At 41.4% G+C, this 10,000-nt stretch overlaps 1 protein-coding gene across 2 annotated transcripts in view; it reads right to left on the minus strand.

Moving 5' to 3' along the window:
• LOC138978004 (uncharacterized) overlaps positions 1–10,000 on the minus strand; it is a 16,653-nt gene that overhangs the window by 3,047 nt on the left and 3,606 nt on the right. For both annotated transcript variants that reach the window (XR_011459557.1, XM_070350618.1), the window contains exons 2-6: positions 8,623–8,866; positions 7,196–7,386; positions 5,092–5,190; positions 2,860–3,023; positions 1–1,605 (exon numbers count right to left, since the gene is read on the minus strand). The exon at positions 1–1,605 is cut by the window's left edge. Coding sequence is in view for 1 of the 2 variants with exons in the window: in XM_070350618.1 (XP_070206719.1) it covers positions 409–1,605; positions 2,860–3,023; positions 5,092–5,190; positions 7,196–7,386; positions 8,623–8,866 (1,895 nt within the window). In the remaining variant the exon portion in view is untranslated. The remainder of the gene's footprint in view (positions 1,606–2,859; positions 3,024–5,091; positions 5,191–7,195; positions 7,387–8,622; positions 8,867–10,000) is intronic.

Here is a 10,000-nt window from a genome sequence, read left to right on the forward strand (position 1 = left end):
GTGCTTCAAATTAGGTTTGTGTTGCTAATGTAGGTCTGTGTTGCGTTTGTAACCACTGGGTTACTATTTTGGTCATCAGATTACTATTTTTTTACTTGACCATTACTCTTGTCAAGTGTTAGGGGTAAACAGGTCTGAATTATGCATTAACAAAACATTACAGGTACAATTATACGTGGAGACATTGCAGTTTAGTTTTTGACAGTGATGAATACCCTGTCTCTCTTACTTTAAAAACAAAATCAAAATATCAAATCTTTCTTTTGTTGACCTTCTTGTAAATCACTGTCCAACAGCGTCGTAACTTTCTGACTTCACAGTCGAAGGCAACGAGAGACATAAACCTTCAGGCCTGATTAATACACTTGTACATTGCTAAAACGCTTCATTGAGAAACCTGTCGGGGAGTTAAGAAAACAAGCTGAAGAAGGCTTGTATGGGTGATGTTATAAAGCGTACAGCCTTCTCGAAGAATCCCGGCTCTTCTTTCTTGACGACTTTGTCCTTCAGTCGTTCCATCTCTCTCCTCCTTTGTATCTCTCTCCTTTCCTCTTCCTCTCTTTCTTCTATCCTCTGTCGCTCCATCCTTTCCTCGCGCTCTCTGTTCCTTCTGTCAACCTCTTCCATGTCTTTTCTTCTCTGTTCTTCGTGTTCTCTCTGCAATCTCATCGTTTCTTCTTCGAGTCTTCTGCGATCTTCCTCTCTCTGCCTCTCAAGACGAAGCTGCTGTTCGCGCAGTCTCTCCGCCATTTCACTCTCTCTGCGTGCCAGTTCGCCAGCTTCTCGTTCGTATCTTTCGTTTTCTTCTCTGCTGAGTTCCTCTTCTTTTCTCAGCAGTTCTTGCTCGCGCTCATCTTGCATGGCTTTCTGCTGTATCCTGAGTTCTTCGAGCTCCTCCTCTTGTTGTTGCACGACAGCCTGTTGAACGTTCAGCTGCTCTTCCAGCTCTTGCTCAACCTTCTTCCGTCGCTTCTCTTCCTCCTTCTTCTCTCTTTCTCTCCTCTCCTCATTTCTCTGATACTCTTCCCGCGCCCTTGTAGCTGTCTTTTCTGCTTCCTTGGTCTTCTTCTCGAGTTCCTGGACGTATTTCTTCTGCTTGAGGTCCTTCTTGTCGTACTTTTCTAGCCTCTTAGCCACCTCCTGTTCCATCCCTTCACCGATCTTCCTGTACTTGGGGCAGGAGTACGGCTTCCCTCCGTTCTCATCCACGAGTCTCCGGACCTCCTCAAGCAACCTTTCCACCTGAGGGTCCGGGTCTGCAGCGACGTTGTTGAAGAGGATGCAGCGGTTTCCACACTCGTTGAACACCGTTCTCAGGTTCTCCGGCGTGTCTGGAGAATCCCGCAGAGCTTCCAGCGTGGTCCCCTCCCGCTCTAGCTGATCGCCGTGAGTGAAGAGCAGGATGGTATGGCGAGCGATGTCGTTGTCGAAGAGCGCTTTCAGGCGTTTGTAGGCGGAGAACTCTTCGTCCGTGAAGCGTCCCACGCGGATGACGTAGAGGACGGCGTGAGGACCCGGATGCATGCCGGCAACAGCCTGGACGATGATGGTGCAGATCTCTTCGTGTGTCTTGTGGGTGTCGTACAGCCCGGGAGAGTCCATGATCTGAGAAAGAGAGAGATGTATGTAAATATACATGCAAATATCACAACTAGAGGCAATGGGGTGTCTTCGTCTTCTGCTGCGTGTGTGGGCTGCAGCTCCCACGTGCACTCTTAGAATGTATGTGTATTTGATGTAAATATTAAATAGTATGTTCTTATTCATAGTTAATATGTAAAGCGCGGAGAGCAAAGATTAGTGTGGTTCGCGCTATATAATCATTATCATTATTACCATTAACGAGTGTGACAACCCAATGTGGCAGCTACTGGAGATTGATTATTCAGGCGTTTTCCAAACATTATCATTTCTAAACAACCTTCGTTATTCAAGTAGGAACTCTGTACCCTTGTAAACCTTCCTTTCCCTATCTCCAGTACAAAATAATATTTTTGACGTCCTTTGATTGTGGAAAGGAAACCCCACACACATTTGATCAATAGATATTGCTTTTACAGTTGTTCGGGCTGTTACTCGGCCTTATTCAATTCAATTCAATATTCAATTCCGGAGACATTATCATTCTGGCAAGCGGCCAATTAAAGTGAATACAAAGCAGTGTTCTCTAAATATAAATGTGAGAGTAACATGAACTGCATTACGCATACAGGTCCTAATCTTCCTCTTCCCACGGATGCCCATGTGAGTCTCATTGTCCTAAAAATAGTTGTGACATAGACAGACATCAGTATTACATCAATATGCGTCACAAACAGATTGCTATATTACCCCCAATACCCCAGTATCCACCTATCAGTGTATAAGTGACTTATAAACAGAAGTAGATATGACACGGACATACATAAGCCATACAACAGGTAACACAAACACATTGCTATATTACCCCAATATGTTGCTAATAACGGTATCCACCTATCAGTGTATACGTGACTTCTAAACAGAAGTAGATATGACACAGACATACACAAGCCATACAACAGCAAGTAACACAAACACATTGCTATATTACCCCCAATATGTTGCTAATAACGGTATCCACCTATCAGTGTATAAGTGACTTATAAACAGAAGTATTCATGACACGGGCATATACACAAGCCATACCACAGCAAGTAACAAAAACGCAGTCACTGCTATACACAGTCGGAGTCCATATTGCACTGTAAATGTTATGTTGTTGTATTCCCCCCAATGATTGTACAGCGCTTTGAGCAGGGTTGAAACGCTGGATACACGCGCCTTATAAATATTATGCATTATTATCATTATTATCATTATTATCATTATTATTATTACCTCAATCTTCTTCTCTCCACGGATGCCAATGTGTCTCTCACACTCGCTGGTCACAGAGCCGAAGGTCGGGGCCGTGTTGAACAGTTTTTGCCCAAATATGGTATTTCCTGTCGTGCTCTTCCCATTTCCGGTTTTGCCCAGCAACAGAAGTCGAACAGTGTTTTCTGCAAACGAGATCGTGCCTATGTCTAAATACAAATGAAAAATTAACAAGACTGTAGAAAAAGAAAGTTGCGAACACTGATTAATGATACATATATTATCTCTCTTTTCTTACACAATTTAAACATCGATCATCTTCGGATAAAAGTTTGTTGGTTTTGCCGAGTTTTATCTGTGTGCGTGTTATTTGTTATATGAAGAGAGAGAGAGAGAGAGAGAGAGAGAGAGAGAGAGAGAGAGAGAGAGAGAGAGAGAGAGAGAGAGAGAGAGAGAGAGAGAGAGAGAGAGAGAGAGAGAGAGAGAGAGAGAGAACAAGAACAAGAACAAGAACAATTCTTTATTTAACGAGGGTAATAGAGTAAGCAGTGATCTGCTTTTTTACATCTGGCCCTCGCCCTAAAGAGGGACTAGTCTAAAATTGCTAAAGAATAAGCAAGTAAAGAAAACTACTGCTACATGATTATAATAAAATGAAAGTAAGAACATATCATCAATTTACATACAATACATTGCTTAAATGAAAAATGTAAGTTCATTTGACATGAGTTAAGAATTATAGAGTAGATTGCACTGACGCAACAAAGCTGTGAGAGAGAGAGAGAGAGAGAGAGAGAGAGAGAGAGAGAGAGAGACTGAGAGAAAAAGATAGAAAGAGAGAGAGAGAGAGAGAGAGAGAGAGAGAGAGAGAGAGAGAGAATTGAATTGAATTGAACTTTATTTAACAAGGATTAAGATTTAAGGCTACGCCTTTTCTTACAATCTGTCCTTGGGACGCATAGACACACAATTATATAATTAAAAAATTAAAAAGTTAAAAAGTTAACCAACAAAAGGAGGTCGGAAAACTTCAGCACGTGATAATAAAGATGATGATGACGATGATGATGATGATAATGATGATGATGAAGATGAGGCATGAAGAGCATACATATGTGGTTATTCATAAAAAAAATCAAATGCATACTATGCAGGTAATTATAAATACAAGCTGGTAGCAATCGAACATGTAGCAATAGTACAACAAAAATATGTTCAGAACATACAATGCACAGCATATCTTTGACGTAATACTAAGTGTGGTAAATCAAAACGCGTTAAACTACTCAGACATTAAGTGGTTTTTAACACATTTTTTAAAACTTGTTAATGACTTTAAGTGCTTAAAGGATGATGGAAGCGAATTCCAAACTGAAGTACCCGAAAAAGCAAGACTGGTCTTATACAGGTCAATTCGTGGAATCGGTGGGATCAAGTTGACCGACCCATATCTGTGGGTAGCTTTATTAAATAATGATGTAATGTAAATCGGCACTTTACCGTAATACAATTTATGCATGAAAATGGCTTTGGAGAGAGAGAGGGGGAGAGAGAGAGAGAGAGAGAGAGAGAGAGAGAGAGAGAGAGAGAGAGAGAGAGAGAGAGAGAGAGAGATACACTCACACACAGACAGACAGACAGGCAGAGACAGCGAGATCCGGGGTAGTGTCAACAAGCTTTTTTCAGATCTGTGGGGATGAACATAAACACAACACAAGCTGGAATTTACCTTTTAAAGGCACAGTGCAGCTCACAGCCTTCGTTTTGCGTTTTTGTTGCAGCTGAGTGCATTTACAGTTCAAAAATCCTCCTATGGTAGTAAAACAAACCCAAAACTACCCAACGACGACATCTGTGAAGCTCGACACTTTCTTGTTCACGCGAGTGCATAAATTAACCTAGTTATTACGTGGTGTTTGGTCGGAGTTGAGTGATTCCGGCCTCCATTTTGTTTTACACAAACTCATGATGACGTCTGACATAGTTTGCTAGTGACGTGTCTTTTTGTGCATGATGTGGTGATCTACCGGATCTAAATTTAGATCCAAAAATAGGTCAAGACCAGCCGGGTCCGAGTACGAAATTAATTCGTAAAAAAATCGCAGTTCTTGACTCTTTGGGTGCAAGTCAATGAAACTTGGTAGTTCTTCTAACGGATAGCTGCCTGAGGTATGACTAAAAGCCCCAGGGGCTCCGTGCACCTGGATTTGACAAGTTCAGTACCTTTAACAAAAACTCTTACAAAAAGCTTACCCAGTCCTATGAACGAGGCGTCATTCTCTGGATTCTCATCCCACGTTGGAGTAGAAGCCGAACGGGTCTGATGGGGTCCGCTGAACTCTCTGGGAGCATCTTTTTAAACAAACATAGGTGGATTCATGCGAGTGTAAAGTAGTATACTTGAGGGCATCAATCCAAGCTGTAGAACATAAACTACATAAGAGACTTTATAGAACATTAACTACACAAGAGATGTTAGAAAAAGAGTTTGAGGAACAAAATGGTGATCTCTCTCTCTCTCTCTGTCTCTCTGTCTCTGTCTCTGTCTCTCTCTCTCTCTCTCTCTCTCTCTCTCTCTCTCTCTCTCTCTCTCTCTCTCTCTCTCTCTCTCTCTCTATCTCTCTCTGCCGCGACGAGTCTACTCATAAGACACATGACACTTAAAGGCATAAAACACTTTGAGTAAGAACTAATAAGTCCATGCCGAGATTACCCGATGAGCTAATTGAAGCAACTTAACAATTAAAACGCTTGTCCTAGCTGTCCTCATCACACCAATTCAAAAGTATTTTACAGAAATATAGGATTGATCTAATTCTTCCCTACCCACCTCATTTACGTGGAGAAAACAGGAAATAAGTCAATGTTATAGGTTACTTTTAACCCACCGTCTCTAATTGGCGTAGCACTGAGGTCACTTTAAACTCACCTTCTCTAATTGGCGTAGCTGAAAAGTCATATAAAACTTGTGTCTCTAATTGCCGTAGCACTGAGGTCAACTCAAACTCACCTTCTCTAATTGCCGTAGCACTGAGGTCAACTCAAACTCACCTTCTCTAATTGCCGTAGCACTGGGGTCAACTCAAACTCACCTTCTCAAATTGCCGTAGCACTGAGGTCAACTCAAACCCACCTTCTCTAATTGCCGTAGCACTGAGGTCAACTCAAACTCACCTTCTCTAATTGCCGTAGCACTGAGGTCAACTCAAACTCACCTTCTCTAATTGCCGTAGCACTGAGGTCAACTCAAACTCACCTTCTCTAATTGTCGTAGCTGTAGCGCCAATTCAAACACATCATCTCTAATTGTCGTAGCTGTAGCGCCAATTCAAACACATCATCTCTAATTGTCGTAGCTGTAGCGCCAATTCAAACACATCATCTCTAATTGTCGTAGCTGTAGCGCCAATTCAAACACATCATCTCTAATTGTCGTAGCTGTAGCGCCAATTCAAACACATCATCTCTCAGGGGCGGATCAGTTGCTTTGTAAGGGGGGGGGGTGCACTTTGAATCGAAAGTGAATGTGATGGGCGCGAAGCGCCCGAATTTGCATGCCCCCCCGGAAAAAATGTTTGCCCAAAGAAGCAAAATGGTGCCATCTGGTGCCATTTGAACTTAGAAATGGTCATAGAATCAGCATAGAAAAATCTTCTTTTTTTTCTTCTTCTTTTATTTTTCTTTTTTTTCCGGGGGGGGGGCACGTGCCCCCTGTGCCCCCCCCCCCTCGTCCGCCACTGTCTCTAATTGTCGTAGCTGTAGCACCAATTCAAACACATCATCTCAATATAAAAACTCCGGAAATAAGTCTGTCGCGTTTGTATGGGTTGTGAAACAGTGAATACTCTTGCTTTTATTGAGTCAAACTTTCCCACGTGTCATTATAGGCCCGTCACTATAGCGAGGGGCGTTTCTGAAACAAGTAAACAAGGAGCACGTGTTGAAAGCTTGCCTCACTAAAAGTAAGACTACGTATTCCCTCTTTCATAACCCCTACAAACCCGACAAATGTATTTCCGGAGTAAGTCTATAGCCGGGGCTCTGAAGTCAATTCAAAACTCACCTTCTCTAATTGCCGTTTCACTGAGGTCAATTCAAAACTCACCTTCTCTAATTGTCGTTTCACTGAGGTCAATTCAAAACTCACCTTCTCTAATTAACGTAGCCGTGAAGTCCATTCAAACTCACCTTCTCTTCTTCTTCTTCTTCTGCGTTCGATGTTGGTGGCCGTGCTAGATAGTCAGACCAGTGGCTGCCAGGAAGTCCGCAGTTCACCTTCTCTAATTGCCGTAGCCGTGAAGTCCATTCAAACTCACCTTTTCTAATTGCCGTAGCTGTGTAGTCCATTCAAACTCACCTTCTCTAATTGTCGCAACACTGAGTTCAAGCACACGTTGGAACTCTTCATCCCCATCGTCCTCGTCCTCGTCGTCTAAACAGGGACGTTTTAAGTCAGTGACGTCATCATCATCAGTGTACCTTGGGACTTGTGATTCTGCTCCCCTCGGTGTGATGTAACTGTTTTCGTCACTGGGTGGAAGATTGTCACTGCAAAATGATTGATGATTGGTTCTTGTAAGGGAATTTTTCAATTTTAGATAATATGATTTTTTTTGTCCTGTGTCCCTGTCAGTTTTGACTCTCAGGGTTACCTTACGGTGAGCGTGTTGGGTACCCCACCGTGTTTACCCTGCCACACGGGCAGTGTGATGTACGTCGTCTAGGAAGGTGAGCATGCTCTGTGTGCGTGTGTTTCCACCCAAACCCGATTTAAGCGACTCCAAGTCCCCAATTCATGTCAAGTTTACTCGCTGCGTCAGTTGCGGTTGTCCACGAAGCTTCCGCAGAGCGCAATTCAGAGAGTCACACTCGTTCCACTTCAGTAGATCAGCAGCGTAGAAATAATGTAGAAGTAATATTCGAATCTTCTCGAGAAAATCCACTCCACTTCAACGTCGGTTCAGTATAACATAGTCCTATAGAGACACCTTCTTCTTCTTCTCCTTCTTCTTCTTCTTCTTCTTCTTCTTCTTCTTCTTCTTCTTCTTCTTCTTCCATGGGCTGAAACTCCCACGTTCACTCACGTTTTTGCACGAGTGGGTTTTTACGTGTATGACCGTTTTTACCCCGCCATTCAGGCAGCCATACGCCGCTTTCGGGGGAAGCATGCTGGGTTTTCTCGTGTTTCAATAACCCACCGAACTCTGACATGGATTACAGGATCTTTTCCGTGCGCACTTGGTAATCTTTTAGAACAGCGTGACCAAGCCCGGACAACTCATTCTGATTAAATCCAATCCGAACTGGTATTAACTGTCAGAATACAAGTAAATGCGCATTAATGTGTGTGCATCGTTGTAAGCTCTCGAGAGTAAAAGTGACTAACAAGAGCTCATTGTTAGTATTACTACATTAAAGATGGCCAATATCTAATCCATTCTAATTGAAACCAGCGCAAGCCAGTTTATCCGAACGAAAGCACGTTTATACGTTCCATAAAACTATATCCATCCTTCAATTATTAATAATGATAATAATGACAGCTTACATAGATCGAACCACGGTAAACTATGCTCTCCGCGCTTTACATATTAACTATGAATAAAACCATACTATTTGAACATCAAATACACACATCATTCTAACAAAATAACGTAACACTAAACTTAAAGCAACACATTATCCACTTATGGACAATAGTTTTACCATGCCATAGATGCACAACTTAATTCAAAGCCAAAGCAGTCAAACTCGATTTACTGCAATGCCCACATCTTTAGCTACCTTGCATCACCAGGAAACGGGTATCGTAACGGTCGTAACGGTTGTCCACGAAGCTTCCGCAGAGCGCATTTCAGAGAGTCGCACTCGTTCCTCGTCAGCAGCTCAGTAGCGTAGAAGAAAACTTCCACATCCTGGTCAGTGATGTCACGTGACACGAGTTCTGTCACTGACGTCATGTCTTGCTGCAGAAGCGTTCCTATGATCTTCTCTGACAGTTGCTCGCTCGCTCCCCATGTGTACAGGTCTGAAGGCAAAACTCATAGCATTATTGGTTGAAGCAAAACTTAGAGCATTATTGGTTGAAGCAAAACTTATAGCATTATTGGTTGAAGCACAACTTATAGCATTATTGGTTGAAGCAAAACATAGCATTATTGGTTGAAGCAAAACATAGCATTATAGGTTGAAGCAAAACTCATAGCATTATAGGTTGAAGCAAAACTTATAGCATTATTGGTTGAAGCAAAACTCATAGCATTATTGGTTGAAGCAAAACTTATAGCATTATTGGTTGAAGCAAAACTTATAGCATTATTGGTTGAAGCAAAACTTATAGCATTATTGGTTGAAGCAAAACTCAAAGCATTATTGGTTGAAACAAAACTTATAGCATTATTGGTTGAAGCAAAACTTATAGCATTATTGGTTGAAGCAAAACTTATAGCATTATTGGTTGAAGCAAAACATAGCATTATTGGTTGAAGCAAAACATAGCATTATAGGTTGAAGCAAAACTCATAGCATTATAGGTTGAAGCAAAACTTATAGCATTATTGGTTGAAGCAAAACTCAAAGCATTATTGGTTGAAGCAAAACTTATAGCATTATTGGTTGAAGCAAAACTTATAGCATTATTGGTTGAAGCAAAACTTATAGCATTATTGGTTGAAGCAAAACTCATAGCATTATTGGTTGAAGCAAAACATAGCATTATAGGTTGAAGCAAAACTCATAGCATTATAGGTTGAAGCAAAACTTATAGCATTATAGGTTGAAGCAAAACTCATAGCATTATTTGTTGAAGCAAAACTTATAGCATTATAGGTTGAAGCAAAACTCATAGCATTATTGGTTGAAGCAAAACTCATAGCATTATAGGTTGAAGCAAAACTTATAGCATTATTGGTTGAAGCAAAACTCATAGCATTATTGGTTCAAGCAAAACTCATAGCATTATAGGTTGAAGCAAAACTTCTAGCATTATTGGTTGAAGCAAAACACATAGTATTATAGGTTGAAGCAAAACTTATAGCATTATTGGTTGAAGCAAAACACATAGCATTATAGGTTGAAGCAAAACTTATAGCATTATAGGTTGAAGCAAAACTTATAGCATTATTGGTTGAAGCAAAACTCATAGCATTATTGGTTGAAGCAA

The sequence above is a fragment of the Littorina saxatilis genome, linkage group LG10, assembly GCF_037325665.1.
Source record: "Littorina saxatilis isolate snail1 linkage group LG10, US_GU_Lsax_2.0, whole genome shotgun sequence".
NCBI classification, from domain to species: Eukaryota; Metazoa; Mollusca; class Gastropoda; order Littorinimorpha; family Littorinidae; genus Littorina; species Littorina saxatilis.